Here is a 16101-nt window from a genome sequence, read left to right as displayed (position 1 = left end):
TAGCCCTTCATATTCAAGCATCCCACAAACCTTCAACCCTGAAGGCCTATAAGAAACACTGGGCTACATTTCAAAAGTGATGTTTACTAACAGGCTTGATCCTGTATCCACTGATAGCTTCCAATTCTGGATTTTTTGAGGGATGGATTCACATAGGGACTCTCACCTGCTACACTTCCTTCTCAGGGGGCAGCCATAAAACCTCTAATCATTCATGGTAATTTCTCAAAGGTCTCTCCATTAGTTTAATGCCTCCTGAAGAGTTTCAAATAAAAGAAGCCGCTGGTTTCTGCTTCGGTTCCTTCATGGGATCTCTCGATAGTCCTGACGAGTTTACAGCTTGCCCCTTTTGAACCTTTAGAAGTGTCTCCATTGTCTTGGTTGTCTGATAAAATGGCTTTTTTGCTTGCAATAACCTCATCAAAATGGTTAGGTGAGTTGGGGAGCTCTGATATCTTCATTCCCCTATTTACGTTTCTTCCCAGATAGGGGGTTCCTTAAACTCGATCCTACTTCCATTCCACAGGTTCATTCCCCTTTTTATTTTGGTCAGGAAGTGGGGTTACCGGTGTTTCCTTCTGAGACGGAGGATGTTCTTCTACATTAGATTTGGCCAAACATTATCTGTCTGTTGAGCCAGAACCCAGGATTTTTGGAAGTCAAAGTTGCTGTTTGTCTCATATGGTACAGCTAACAAAGGTAGAAAGGTTTCCACCAAACTATTAGATTATATGGATTTGTCAGACTATATCTCAGGCATAAAAATCAGCTGGAGAGGTTACCCCTTCTGATATCCAGGTGAGGTCCATAGGAGCAGTGGCTACACACATGAGCAGAGGGAGGCGGAGCATACCTTCATGAACTTTATAGGGCGACATGGTCATCCGTCTTACTTTTGTCAGGCATTACGAATTGAATTTATCAGATTCTGTAGGTTCATTTGGAGCTACTGTGTTGAAAACAGCAATGATGTAATTGTTTTCTTATTATTACATTGTATGCCCCCCCACAGTTGGATGTGCAAACCTGGAGTAGCATGTCTTTAAAGAATATACATAATTATGGGAATAGACTGTTCAATGGGCGACTGAGATTAGTGTAGCCTGTCCAGCTAGACCACCGCAAATTCAAAGAAACAAAAAGTACAAAAAATGACCAAGAAGTGGTTATAAACTGACCCATGCTCAGACTGAAGCCATAAAGATGCAGATGCATGGAGTAATATGACTGCACATACAGTGATGCCTATAGACTCAGATGCCACAGTATCTGGAAAAGACTCAGAAGTATTCTCCACTTGCAAGTGAACAAGACCAATCAAAGAAAAACAGTTGGTGAGTCCACAAAACCCTTGGCCAGCCCACCCTGCAGGTGCTCCCTGGGCCAAATGCTGTATTCCAGCTGACAATGTGGCTAGGTTTAGGGGAGAGATGTTTGAGGGTGGGGAAGTTGTAAAAGAGACAAGTTAATTAAACTGTAGATTTTTCCCAAGTATTTCTCACTCACAGGTTGGGGGGCACTTCTTACACAAGTCTAAATTCCGTGTGGCTTTTTAGGTAAGGAAATGTTTTCCTTTCCATGGGAAGGGCCTCTGAAAGGGTAGATTCGAGAGGGCTGGTGGCAAAATTGAGCAAATTGTGCATTTACCGACACACTGTATTAATAGAGTGACCCATTCCCTTTAACTAGGGCACACTTGACTGTCTCAATATGGGGTACACAAAAGGCAAAAAATATATTCCTACTTGCTCCATCACAAGATGAATGCAGCTCTCCTACAGGAGACATACTTGACTAGAGGGAGGGAAACAAACTGTGAAAATGCTGGAAAGGTACTCTAGTGTAAATCTACTCTTTGCACACTAGGGTAGCATTACTATGGTTTAGACAAGGCACTGCCTACAGAATTATAAATTAATCTGGGGCACTGCTATGCCATGATTGTGAGCCACTCCTACAGGGCCCCCTTGATCATACTATGTATTTACACCCTAACAACAATGCACAGTGACTTTCTACACTGAATGAGCAATAGATTTTTTTAACTCTTTATTCAGGACTGATTAAGGCAATGTATCAGTTACAAATTAGTATAAGCTTTGTTCATCAGTCACATTTTAATTTTTCTCCCCAACCATAAACATTATCGGTCGCCATGTTGCCAACAGCCCATCCTGCAGCGGGAACGACAATCTAGAAATATAATACTAATAATGGAATCTAAAAATGAGCAATAGATGCACAGACTTATTACACACAACAGCTCGGAAGTGGACTGTAATGGAGTACCAAATGTAAACACGACAGGTCAGTTCACCCTTCCACCCCCAACAGACACCACTCAGTTCCCTAACTGAATGATTCCAGACATGGCTTCAGAGCTTGAACCCTCTTAAGGATGTATATTCGACAGTGCATATCTGCACTCCAGACTGCACTTGTTTCTGTGCAACACACACTTATAGAGTCATATTATCTATGCAAAAAATTTAGGGAAAATCCTTGTGGATTGCAGCCTGTTAATATTACGAATGACATGGGGCAAGCGTGGGAAACATCCTTTACCCTGCATGCGTTACTCCGCATGCCATTACCCTGCATTTTTTACAGCGCAAAATCTTTTACAACGCAGGGCTTTACACCGCAAACTATTCCAACGCATTTCCCAAATTTACGTCCCCCCCCTGAGTTAGAATAGTAAATTGTGTTGTAATGGTGAATGCATTCAAATGGATTGCGTTGTAAAAAGAATTGGGGTGTAAAAACTGCGCGGTAATGGTAAGCGGAGTAAAAGTGTGCAGGATAAAGTGTCCTATTGGGCAAGCGCAAGGCAAGCATCCTGTCCTTTGAATGAGAGCAAAATGCCTTAGAGAGGGGCATTTAGAGGCAAACTGGGGGAAGTGATGAGTTACTTCCAGGAAAAGACAGGGTCTACACAGAGTGCGCTTAATGAGTGGGGAGTGCTATGAGTGGTCGTAGGAGGTGTGTATTGGATCCACATGCCCGGTCAATTGAGTCCTACACTGGGAGATAGTGTGCATACTGGAAAAGATGAAAAGACAAGAGCCTGATGGGCAGACAAGCCAACAGGATGGATCTGACCCGAGTAAACTGCGAACAAATACACTAAAATGCTAGAAAAACTGAGACCAGGTGACGAACAACCTATGGGCAGCTTTCATGAAAACGGAAACAGGGCTAGCAGACCACTTGCATGGTTAACAAAGGGGACACCATACAGTCCTCTTTTGCTCGCCTCACCCCTACAAGTACAGTGGTACATTCACAGACTGAGATTACCAACTCATTTGCAAACATATTACAGAACCCTACATGAGGCAAGGCAGGTACTGAAGACGTACGCAACATAACCAATTACTGCAGTGACATGCAGAGTGACTGGACACACCAATGAACTAGAGCTCAGAAACATTATTTGAGGACTGGCGAAAGGCAAGGCACCATGCAGTGCCATACTGTTATCAGAATTTTAAGAAACATACCAGAACCTTTAAATCCCACACGTATTACACATGTACCTTGGTGCAAAGGAATGGGGCCACCACCCACCACCACACAAGAAACATGAGAGGAGAATACTGTTTATCAATGGTAAACTTAGGCAACACAAAAACTAATTAAAACAACCACTGGCTAAATTGAAAGTAACCACTGGCTAAGGCAGTTAGTGATGGGTGTGTTACATTATTGTCAACACAATAGACTTCCACTGAACTACAAAAGATCAAAAGGCTGAGTGGAACCAAGAGGATTTAAACCCGATACTTGAATGTTACAAAAACATCTCAAAAGCACATATCTGTCCATCCGCTGGTTAAATGTAAGCATCTTTAGAAATAAAAAAATACAATATATATTTTTTAAAACATACCATTGGCATAACTAGTGCTGCACCTGCTGATATATGTCTGACAAAAGCACACGGATATTCCATCACGTTATTGCTGCAGTTATATTTTTGTTGGACAACTATCCTTTGCTGCGACCAAGTACATAGCAATACAAACCAGTGCTACGTGCCCTCAGGTCACTGCTGGCATAACAATCATACTTTCCACACTCACCTTTCGGTATCCGAGAAAGGTGCCAATGAATGGCAGTGGCTTTGGCCCTGGAATACCCAGTTTTTTGAAGCATCTATATGGCCAGATGCTGTACCTAATGGAGGAAAGAGAGACCCGTCAGAAGGAAACATTGAGAGGTGGATTATCTACAGTGCTGCCAGAATATGAGGGCCACATGTATCAAAGTTCTATTATGCATTCTCTAAACAGCGAATTTCAGTTAATCGCTATTAAAGGAAAGCAAAATGGTTTGTAAGAAAATAGCGATTCCCTATTAGCGATTCCTACAAGTTGCAATCGCAATTAGGGAATCGCTATTAGAGAATGCTACTCCATTAGTTCCTATAGGCCTAATAGCTCATAGGTGTGAATGGTTTTGCATGACCTAATTAGCAATTACCTAATTGGTAATCACAAATTAGGAAATGCAAAACCAAGGGCGCCCAGGGACCTAAGGCCCCACTGAAGCACACCCAAAAAACACAATTTGCTCATGTAAAGCACACACATGCCCTGGGGAGCATGTGTACCCTACATGGCACTTTGAAAAATGCATTTTTTGTGCATTTTCAAAAATTGCACGTTACCATCAACTTGGAGTTGATGGTAATAGCATTTCCTAAATCCCCAGTTTGCATTTAGGAAATTCTTGGTACATGTGCTTAGGCAATTGCAAGTTGCGATTCCCTATTTGGAGTCACAATTTTAGGTAATTGCAAAAAATTGTGATTACCTAAAATGCAATGCCAAAGCCTTTCATACATCTTGAAAGGCTATTTTGCATTCGCAAACAGTCAAATTTAGCGATTCGCACCAATTGCGAATGCAAAATAGGTTAATACATGTGGCCAATAATGTCTTTCTACAGATCGCTAAATAGGCTTTCACACAAACATACAATCTTCAACTTGTGTTTTACTGGAGCTCTAATACACATATTATTAGAAAAACATTGAGATTCATAGTTGGTTTTCCAGGTGTGTGTCTTACAAATTGAAAGTCATAATTGTGCAAGGCTCATCTTTGTGCAGTATACAAAGCTACATTGCACATGCAGGACCTGATTACAGGTATAGATGCTATTTATTGCACCCGATAAATAACGATACAACAGGGAAGGTTATTTATGGGGTGCAATAAATAGCACCTATTATGAGTTTGTGGAGAATAACATGCAGATTTTTAACGAACAAAAATCTGCATTGTACAGTAAATAATGTATGTTTTTTCCCTGTTAAATTTCGGCAGGTTGGACCTGCTGAAATTTAACAAAGGTGTTAAATTATTTATTTTTTCAACTCTTTTTTATTGAATATATGACTTGGAAGCATTATCCGACATACATTTGTACATGTAATTCATTATCTGATTTTCAGTATCACACTCAACTTTCCCAACCCATGTGTTCGTTTTGAAGAAAACAGCAATTATAAACTTCCCACCACTCTTTATTACAGTACATCATTCAGCTGTTTTCCAGCGCAGATTCCCTTGGCGGCAATGTACAAAAATTAAGAATTTGTTCTACTCACCCCATATCCGTTCCCACTTCTGGGCCAGCCTCTGTTCAACTATACTACCTTTTCGGCCACCATGACCCAGTCCATATTGTTACACCAGTCTGAATGTGTTGGTGCGGTTTGCACTCCCCAGTGTTTGGCAATATTGCGTTTCGCTATCATCATGCCAAGTGTCGCCCAGTCTTGGCCTGCACGATTGAGATCTATGGCTTCCCATATATTTAGGAGGCATCGTTTGGATTCTGGTGGTACTGGAAACCAGCCAACTTGTGTTATTGTGTTCATGATTGCCTCCCAGTATGCTTGGATGTCCTGGCAATCTCATATCGTATGGAAGAACGTACCTATGGCCCCACATCATCGCAAACAGAGCTGGTTATCATCTCTACCCATTTTGGTTAGAGTCAGCCTAGAGAAATATATCCTGTGGAGCGCCTTGAGCTGCACCAGTCGCAATCTACAGGACATCGCCACTAACCGTCTCTAGCGCTTCCTGCCAATCCGTATCATCTTACTCCCCAATGTTTGCCTGCCATTTCTCAAGGAGACTCACTGTTGGGTCTGTTTGATTATTAATTAATTTCTGGTAGGTTAGGGAGATAGCCCTCCAGTCAATACGTTTCATGAGTAAACTATCCTGAAATGGTGAATCCTCTGGGAGGGTAGTATCTGGTGGAATGGTGGCCATGAGTGCGTGTCCAATTTGGAGATAGCAGAACTTTTCTGTTGATGCCATGTCATACTTTTCTTGAAGTTGTACAAATGGAATAACCTTCCCCTTAACCCCGAGGTTGCCAACCCTTGAGATTCATATTAAGTCCCATTGTTTGAACCCTTTGCAGCTGCCCAGTCCGCCCAAGTTGCTGATCTCCCAGAGTGGGGTAAACTGTGTTGTCATGTATATCAGCTGAATTTCTTGAGGACCGTGTGCCATATGTGGACTGTGTGTGCAGTGGGTCCTGAGAGGCATTTTCTATGAGTTTTGTTATAGAGTGCCCTCATGACCCCTCCCTCCCTTAAAACAAATAGATCCATGCTGAATGCAGGTTCTGTCCGGGGCAATTTAATCCACCGGTTAGGAACTGCAAGCTGAGCGGCCCAATAGTACACCTGTATATTGGGGAGTTCTATGCCACCATCATACTATCTATCCTCTGACCAATTTGTTCCTGGCTATTCGGGCCGGCTTTCCTTCCCATAAGAGACTGCGCACTTCCGTCTCTAACGCCCTGAAGAATGATGGGGGGGACCGGAAATGGGGTATTCTGCAGGGCATAAAGAAACCTTGGTAGTGCCATTATTTTAAAACAAAGGTTGAGTTATTTAACGGGTCTGTTAATTATCAGATGGGCTAAATAAAACCAACTCATAATTCCAACCTGTGAGTAAACAGGGGTTTAGGCATGGGTTTGAACTAACCAAAACACTCGTAATCAGGCAAGTAGAAGAGTTAATTACCCATCACATGACATCACAATGACATCAAATACCATTGTCACAAGAATGACAATGAAGTGAACGTCAGGCCACTTTCAGTTTTATTCATTCACCCAACTCTTTTTGATCATTTTGGGATGTTCACATCTCACCTTTGATCCCATCAATTTGGAGGAGTTGGCAACCCTCAGTGATGCTGTCGTCTTGTGGGGTACCAGTTTTTTAACTCTTGTGTGGGGTACCAGTTTTTTAACTCTTGATATGCCTCTGATCTGCATTTGTGTAATGTTCAGCAATGCTGTTTACATGAACATACATCCAAATCAGATAATTTGACCATTCAAGTCTTGTTGGTGGACCTTAAGAAGGTCATTTGGACCAAGGATGTTGGGGCACATTCTGGAAATATGCTTAAACATTTTTTACATATACTTGCTTCACCTCAATAATGTTTGCAGACTCAGGGACTAGTGCTCGGCTTTAAAGAAATCACCACATAAACGCACTTTATGGGATTTGAGTCAAATTGTCTTGTATCGCTACCCAAACATCCAGTCATTCAGGGTCTTTCCATTAGGAATGGAGTTGCGTTTCTCCTCATTCTAGAGAACAGAGACTGAAAACGTTGTCATTTGTCTTCATTCACTATTCTTACTCCTGCCCCTGTAACGTCACTGACAGAAGGGTCTAAACAGTACCTTAACTCCAACTGTGTCCATATATATTGTTTCAGACCTTGTGCATGCATGTCCTTTGCCTCTACTCTCCATATTACATCATTTTGAGAAGACTTATTCATCTAGAACAGGGGGTCTCAAACAGGGGGCTGGCAACCCTAGGGGGGCCTCAAGTGATCCTAGGGGGGCGCCTGGCTATGGCCAAAACAAGCATTCTGATAGCAATGCTTTGCTTTAAGCAGGACAAAAATGAGAAACAGTAAGCCAGTCTGTAATGGGCCATCACTAACATCTTTTGTCATTTATATCCTGGCAGGGAGAAGGTGTCGAAAGGGAAGGGACTCCAAATTTCTTCAAAATCCCTACCCCCATTTCTAATGATCACACTGTGGATACTTTTTGTTGTGGATATAACGCAGGAGGAAAGGAGAAGAATGGCTTCAAGGTAGATTTATTGTTAGAGAAAGATCCCAAACAATCTTCTTGCCAGACACAGCTGGACCAACTGTCAATGATGCCACAGGGATTTCTGAAAGAAATTGCTATGGCAACCAGGTTTTACTTTGACCACTTGCCACAATGCGAGCCTCCCACAACGGGTTTTGCAAGCATCTATGAGGGAAGTAATTTAGGGCCAGCCTCCCTCCCCCACATCATTGCAAATGGACTCTTTCCTAAAACAGTGTTCACAGTAGTGCGATACGCCCAAAGCATTTCACTTACAGAATCAAGCACAGGTAAACCTGCTCCATGTGCTAATTGCATGGTACCCTTAACCATACGGTTAATGTGCTCAACTAATTCATTTCCCTGCGGATTGTACAAAGAGCAGCAAGAGTGCTTTATACCCACAGAGTCCAAAAAAAAATGTCATCTCTGTTGAAGTCAGTTGCGTGCTATTGTCAGTAAGCAGAATAGAAGGAAATCCTTCCCTCTTAAAGATGTCAGACAACACAGATATAGGAGCAGAGGTGGTAATACTGCTCATGAATGCAACCTCAACCCACTTTGACTTCGCATCCATCAAAACAACAGCATATCTCTCACTGTCTTTTAGAAAAGAAAAAGGACCAATAAAATCTAAGCATACCTTTTCCCAAACATTGTCGGCCAAAGAAACATGCAGGGGCTCATCAGAAGATCCAATGCCAACCCTCAACCTTTTCTCAGATTCCTTACACGGTGCACACTTTTTCCACCCAATCTTTCACCTGCTGATCCATAGAAGGCCACCAATAAACCTCCCTCAATCTCTTCATGGTCATAGTATGCCCCAAATGCCCCTCATGTGCTAAACTAATCAGTCTGGCACGCAAACCAAAGGGCGGTACAAACTTATCTTGATGCATAATCACTCCATCAGCAGTTACAGATAATTGATCCACAATCTTTAAAAAAGGTCTCACACCTTGTGGAAGATTACTCTCTCTTATGATATTACCCTTAATCAACATGACAACACCCATCAACGTTACATCCTCTTCCATCTCCTTAATCCAAGTCTTCCTTGGAATAGCATTGACAAATCCCTCCAATGCATCATCTACATTTGCTACAACTTATTCAGTGGAAAAATCAGACACCACTGCCTCTTTATCCGGAAGTCTTGACAAACAGTCAGCAACTCTGTTTCGCCAACCTGGAACATACTCTACCCTGCAGTCAAATTCTTGCAGTTTTACAGCAAGCCTTGCCAGTCTACCAGAACAATTGCTACCACCAGGACCCAAGACTTTTAACAATAGTTTATGATCCGTACGCAACCTAAAAGGACTGCCCCACAAGAATACTCTGAAATGATTAGTAGCCCAAGCTGCCGCTAAAGCCTCCCTTTCAATAACCGAATAATTTCGCTCAGACTCGGACAAGGAACGTGAGGCAAACGCCACGGTTTTTTCATGTCCCCCACGCACTTGTGCCAGGACAGTGCCAATACCTACAGCACTGACAGCTACTGTAACAATGTTGTCAAGCCCATTTTGAAAAGGAGTTAACACCCCTGCATAAGCTATTTCTTCTTTAATTAGATCAAAGGCAGACTGTTGTGTTTTCTCCCAAACAAATCTTTTTCCCCTTCTCAAAAGTTCTCTCAAAGGCTCGGTCTTGTGTGAAAAATCTAACACAAACTTTGAATAAAATTCCACAAGACCCATAAAGGATCTCAAAGAGTCTCTGTCATGTGGCACCCTTGCATTCACGATGGCTCTAACAAGATTTTCCTTAGGTCTTATTCCTTCCTTAGTAACTAAATGCCCTAAATACTCTACTTGTTGTGTCATGAACTTACACTTTTTTCTCTCCAGCCTTTGCAATTCTGTCTAACACCTTAGCAAGGGTTTGATTATGTTCACTATCATCCTTACCAAATACAAGGATGTCATCTTGAAACACAACAGCTTTGGCCACCCCTGAAAGAATGGAGTTCATTAGTCGCTGAAAAACACTTGCAGCAGAACATAAACCAAACGGCAGCCTGCAAAACTGAAAAGTGCCTTCACCCGTGATGAACGAAGTGAGAGATTTAGATTCAGCACTAAGTTCAACTTGATGATATGCACTCCTCATGTCAAGTTTCGTGAAAACGTTCGCACCATCAAGCATCAAAATTAGCTCATTAATGTTAGGCAAAGGAAATTTGTCAGTTATAACATTTTCATTTAAACTCCTCAAATCCACACAGAATCTGAGGGAGCCATCAGCTTTACTCGTGATAACGACTGGAGATAACCATTCAGCCGCCTCTACAGGTTCAATCACTGTATAATCTAGAAGTTGCTGAATGATCTCCTTCACCTTTGCCCTGGCTGCTATAGGAACCCTTCTTGCTCCATGCTTGATGGGAATGGAGTTTTTTTCTTTAGCTTGATGACGTGCTGATAATTTTTTAATCTTCCCAACCTAGGTTCAAATAACACATTACATTTTTCCAAAATTCCTTCAGACTGTGAACACTGCATGCATTTACACTAATAACAGGGACCTCCGCTCTGGGATCCACATTAATGTTTAAGTCATACTGGTGTGGCCAATCCAGAATTGGTGGTCCCTCCTCAGCCACATAAACCTTGCTGTGGGTTTCTTTCCCTTCAAACACAATCTTTGCCTCCATGTATCCCACCACACTAATGTCACTCCCTTGATATGCTTTTAAAACAACATCTGATCTTGACAGTGGACCATTGGGCCAGGTTTGTTCATAAATGTCAAGTGGGATAATGGTATACAACGATCCAGTATCTACCATCAAAGAAACTGTTTTTCCATTTATCTCAAAATCAGCTTTAGGTCGTGTTCTCCTCTTTTCCAGACCTTCTACATCTGCAACAGTAATGTTATCTTCAACAACAACGACCCTGTAAGTGGATGGTACATCTTCCACACATGCAACCTTTTCAATCTGTTGTTTGCACATACGTGCCAAATGTCCTTTCTTTCCATACTTTAATGCATCTCAATGGAATATAACACTTTTAAATGTTAGTAAGGACTGCCTAACCAATATAGTATGTTTGGCAATCATGTTTTGGGTTGCATTTTTAAAACAGTAACAGAATTTAACAGCAATTTTTAAATATGTCTTGTGTTTAAGTTGAATACGTGAGGAAGGGGTAAGTGCACAGCTATAAGTTCAACAGTCAAGTTTTATCAGTTTGGGTGCTCCTTGGGTGGCGGCCAACGTCCCTGGGCGCCTGATTAAATCTGTATTTTGTGTCTTCAATGGAACATTAAAGACATCCCTTCGGGCACACCTAGTTCTCCTCCATGAGAAAAAGAGGATTCCACACTTTTTGTATTTTTGAGTTCTGTGTGTGTTTATTAATTCTTGTTCTATTAATGCTTTACAAATTCTTTGTAAACATTCTGATTCAGTTCAATCATTCTTCATGTTCAAATCAGCGACAAAATTACAATTCTATCCAATGCATTTCGGGCGTATTTATATCGCCCTTCATCAGGGAAGCAACACTGTAAATTAAAGATAATAGCGATCATGAGTCACGGTATATTAATGTCGTGTTCAAGTACAACTATTGTTCACTGCAAACATGAGTGTCTAAAATAACTTCACCTCAGTCACCTTATTTACCCGTGCTATCTGTTATCCTACTTAAGTGTATCCACTTACATGTCGCTGTAATCAACCTTGTGCTCGGTCGCTGGTGTGTATTAACTCGGCGTTCTTCACCTCGTTCGACTCTCCTCCATTCTAGCCGGTTACTATGGTCACGAATAAACCGCTCTTCTATAGGCTGAGACTCCGGTCATGTGATCGCGGAACTCGCCAATATTCTACACTTAAAACTGAAATAACAGGCTCTGTGTTAGTCGCCTCGCCGGTACGTGTCCTTGTCAGAGGTGTAAAACGAGTGTCAGAAAAAGGTGGAAAATAAAGAATAATTACGATCTATTTATATTCTAGCGGCTATTTAAAATAACATTATGTCTGCCGGTAAACAGGCGAATAGAACCCCCTCCTTCTCAAGTCTGTATGTTCCATCGATTAACAAGGTGAGCTATAGCATTTCGTGTGATGAATGCTAATGCATAACAGTTATATAGCAAAATGGTGTATCCACTCATGATCAAACATAAAAAACAAATAAAAAATATACATTATATATTCGCAGGTTTCCCTTTCGGCCCAAGGAAAACAACTACCACTTACAGTGTCTTTACAAGTAGCATGATAGTTCACTTCGTTCATTGAGTCCGTTCGGGCTCTGTGTTCCCAATTTATGTATCCAAAAGTTCTCTCGCTGCAGCATGAATTTGGTATTGTCTCTTCCTTCTTTTTTTTCAACCGTCTCCAATATTATGTATTTCAATTGTGAAATGTTGTGCTGCGCTTCCATAAAGTGAATAGCTACAGAAGATTTCATATTTTTCATCCGAATGTTGGATTTATGCTCTGTGAGTCTTATTTTTATGCTTCTTTCTGTTTTTCCAACATATACTTTGCCACATGGACATTTCAATGCATATATAACATTCTTGGAGTTACATGTAGCATTTACTCTCAATTTGATCTCTTTACCTTTCATTGGGTGGTTTATTATGTTACCTTTGATGATGCTGTTACAGTTTCCACAGCTTAAGCTTGGTTTTGTGCCTTTGTACTCCTTGGTAAGAGGTTGATGATGTTTTAGAATTTCACCCAAGTTTTGTGCTCTAGTATGGGCAAAGATGGGAGTTTGATCAAAGCATTTTTGAAAATCTGGTTCTATCTTAAGCATTTTCCAATGTTTGATTATTATTCTCTTGAAATTATGGCTTTGTGTTGAATATTTAGATACCGCTACTATTCGCGCTTCCTCATGTTTTTTGGCAGGTTTCAAGAGATTGAGGTTCCGTGACAATTGTAAGTGATGTTTTCGACTCGCACGAATATGGTCGAGTCTGGTATCTAAGAACCGCAAATAACGAGTTTAGTAAGTATGCGCAGTTTCGCTGTGCTAACTTAAACCGTTCGTTTGATATGTGGGTTTTTCATCTGTACCCACGGGTTCCATCTTAGATACGGCATCCATTTTGTCTCTTGCCCTCAAGTAGCCAGCGAACGGACACTGTCCGCTTCGTTACCCTGGGACTCTCAAGATATTTGTGGAAGACACATGTTCTTTGTAAATATCTTTTACGATGAGGGGGATGATACTGTAAGGCAGATGGCCCCGCTTGAGCCGCTTTTGCCGTGCCGGTTTATTGTCCCAGCCGTGCATCTCATTAGGCATGTCCCTTTGATGCCTGTATCTCGTGTTTCCTGATACCTCCCCTTTTACACCCTTTTCGATCTCCCCACTGTCTCCATCTTCCTCTGCACCTGGCTTTGTCCCTATTTCGATCTGTTTTACTGCCGATTGGAATTCACTAATGTTGGGAAGATGGGTTTTTACAGTTGGGAACCGCCAAATGTTTCCGCACTTATGTTCCGGACCTTATGTGTACCAAAGTGACCAAAGCGACCCCTCTGAGGGATAATTATGGGAACCAGGTTGTAAACTTTTGTGTACCATGTTGTCCTATGAGTAAATTCTGTATAAAAGGAGCGATCCACAGAACTAATTTGAAGCAGTCTCCCCAAGTTGCACGTGTTGTACTTGTTGTGACTTCTGTGTTCCCTGCAGTAAATAAACCTTGAATCTTTGACGCCGAAGGAAGTGTCCCGTGTCTCTGTAGTTTGTGCGCCGAAACAGGTATCCCATGAAGGTTATAGGTGTTGTTCCCTGGCACCGCTGGTACTGTTAAAAGTCCAGTCCTTCAAGATCTCTCCTGTCAATAGCGTCCACTCTCCTTTTAGCGTTATCTGTGATTTCTTTGGGGTAACCTCTATTCCTGAACCTCATTGATATGTCTTCCAATGTGGCGGCTACTTTGGTGCTGTCCGATGTAATTCTTTTGGCCCTAGTCATTTGTGAGTAAGGTAAATGTTTTTTTAAACTTGGCTGATGGAAGCTGGCAAAATGCAGCATATTATTTCTGTCTGTTTCTTTTCTATACATACTTGTTTCAAAACCCTCATTTGTCAGGGTTATCCTTACATCCAAAAAGGTTACTGTGGATTCTGAGATGTCCCAGGTCAGTTGTATGCGGCTGTCTATATTATTGAGTTCAATTAGAGCATGTTCCAATAATTCCTTGGAGGATTTCCAAATGATGAAAATGTCATCTATGTAGCGTACAATGAATTTTAGGTTTTCTTTCCAGATGTGTTTCGAGAACAGATTGGTTTCTTCATAGGCCTGCATAAAAATATTGGCGTATACCGGCGCCGCCGAATTTCCCATGGCCGTTCCTGTGAGTTGTTGATTCCATAGGTCTCCATATTTAAAGTAACTCTGGTACAGAGTGAATGTCATGAGCTCCATTAAAAATACTTGTAGTTCAGGTCTCAATTCATTGTTCAGTAAGGCTTTTTCAATTGCTTCCATTCCTAGGTTGTGTGGTATTGACGTGTATAGGGAACGCACGTCTGCTGTACACAAAATGATTGATTCCTTCGGGTTTATGATGACTTTATTCAATTTCAACAAAAAATATGTGGTGTCCTTGACATATGTTCTGATACTTTTCACTGTGGGTTGAAGATGTTTGTCAATTAGTTGCCCAATTGGTTCATGTAAGCTACCTATGGTCGAAACAATTGGTCGAAGCGGTGGATCCATCAGGTTCTTGTGGATCTTCGGTATCATGTAGAGTACCGGACTTTTTGGGTTGGCTTTGGTTAGAAAGTTCTTGGTTCTTGTATTGATGGTGCCCATTTCATGTGCTGTGTTGATAATGTTTCCTAATATTCTCGAAAATTCTGCTGTGGGATTGCCATCTAGTTGTAAGTAAGTGTTTTTGTCAGAAATGTGTTCTAGCACCTTCTTTTCATACATGGAGTTGTTCATAATTACTAACGCACCTCCCTTGTCAGCTTTGGTGAACCTTAAGTTTGTTTTATTGGCCAGTTTTCTCAAACAATCCAAATCCTTTTGGGTCATATTTCTTTTTGAACGTTTGTCACACTTCAGTTGAGCTAGATCTTGTTTTACCATTTTTTCAAAAAGATCCAAGGTTTTGTGGCTTACTGGTGCTTGAAAAGTACTAGTTGTTCGTAATCCACACGGTTTGTCATCTGATTCTTTGTTTTGTTGAGGGAGGATATTATCAAAAAAATGGCGAAGCCTTAATTTCCGCATGAACTTAAAGAAACTTACTTCTAATTCTAATGCGTCTGTGTTAGTAGTCGGTACAAATGATGTCCCTCTTTGTAGTAAGCTAAGTTCATGTTCACTCGGTTGATAGTCACTAATGTTGATGACCAATTGGTTTAAGCTTGTGTCTTTTTTTTCTCCTTGTCTTTCTTCGGTATCGTTGTACTCCTCGTGTTCGGGTGTTCCTTCTCTTTGTCTTTGTCTTTTGTTTTTTCCTCTCCGGGGTCGCCTTTTTGGGCTTGGCCTTGTTCTAAAAAAGGATGAACGGTTGTTGGAACGCTAGTCGTTGGTAACTCCATTTGCGTGTCCTCTTGACTCCTTCCTTCCACATGTGTTCTTTGTCCTGTCTGGGCTTGTTCGTGTTTAAGTTGAGACATATTTAAACACTGCCAATTTAATGGAATAATTGTGAAAATTTATGAGGGGGGCCGATTATTTGTATTTTTTCACTGGGGGGGGGGGCGGCATTAAAATGTTTGAAGACCAATGATCTAGAAAATCTGATATGTGCTTTGTGGGAATAAAATGTATCACAATTCATTATAGGATTTTTTAAGATGGAGCACACAATGAGCCATTAGTGCCAGCTTTTTGATCGATGTTAGCACCTTATTACACAAATGATAGAAGTGCTAAAAAAAAGCTGTCTGGTCAGAGACTGACATGCCAGATACCTGTGGGCAGCTGA

At 41.3% G+C, this 16101-nt stretch overlaps 1 protein-coding gene across 1 annotated transcript in view; it reads right to left on the bottom strand.

Moving 5' to 3' along the window:
- Positions 1-16101, bottom strand: part of LOC144786065 (cytochrome P450 3A29-like) — a 168512-nt gene that overhangs the window by 99969 nt on the left and 52442 nt on the right. Inside the window, exon 2 of the mRNA XM_078665010.1 lies at positions 4086-4179. Within this exon, the coding sequence (XP_078521136.1) occupies positions 4086-4179 (94 nt within the window). The remainder of the gene's footprint in view (positions 1-4085; positions 4180-16101) is intronic.

This window comes from Lissotriton helveticus, chromosome 10, assembly GCF_964261635.1.
Source record: "Lissotriton helveticus chromosome 10, aLisHel1.1, whole genome shotgun sequence".
Classification (NCBI taxonomy): domain Eukaryota; kingdom Metazoa; phylum Chordata; class Amphibia; order Caudata; family Salamandridae; genus Lissotriton; species Lissotriton helveticus.
The sequence above is the reverse complement of the archived record's forward strand: the minus strand, read 5'-3'. Positions and strand labels throughout refer to the sequence as shown.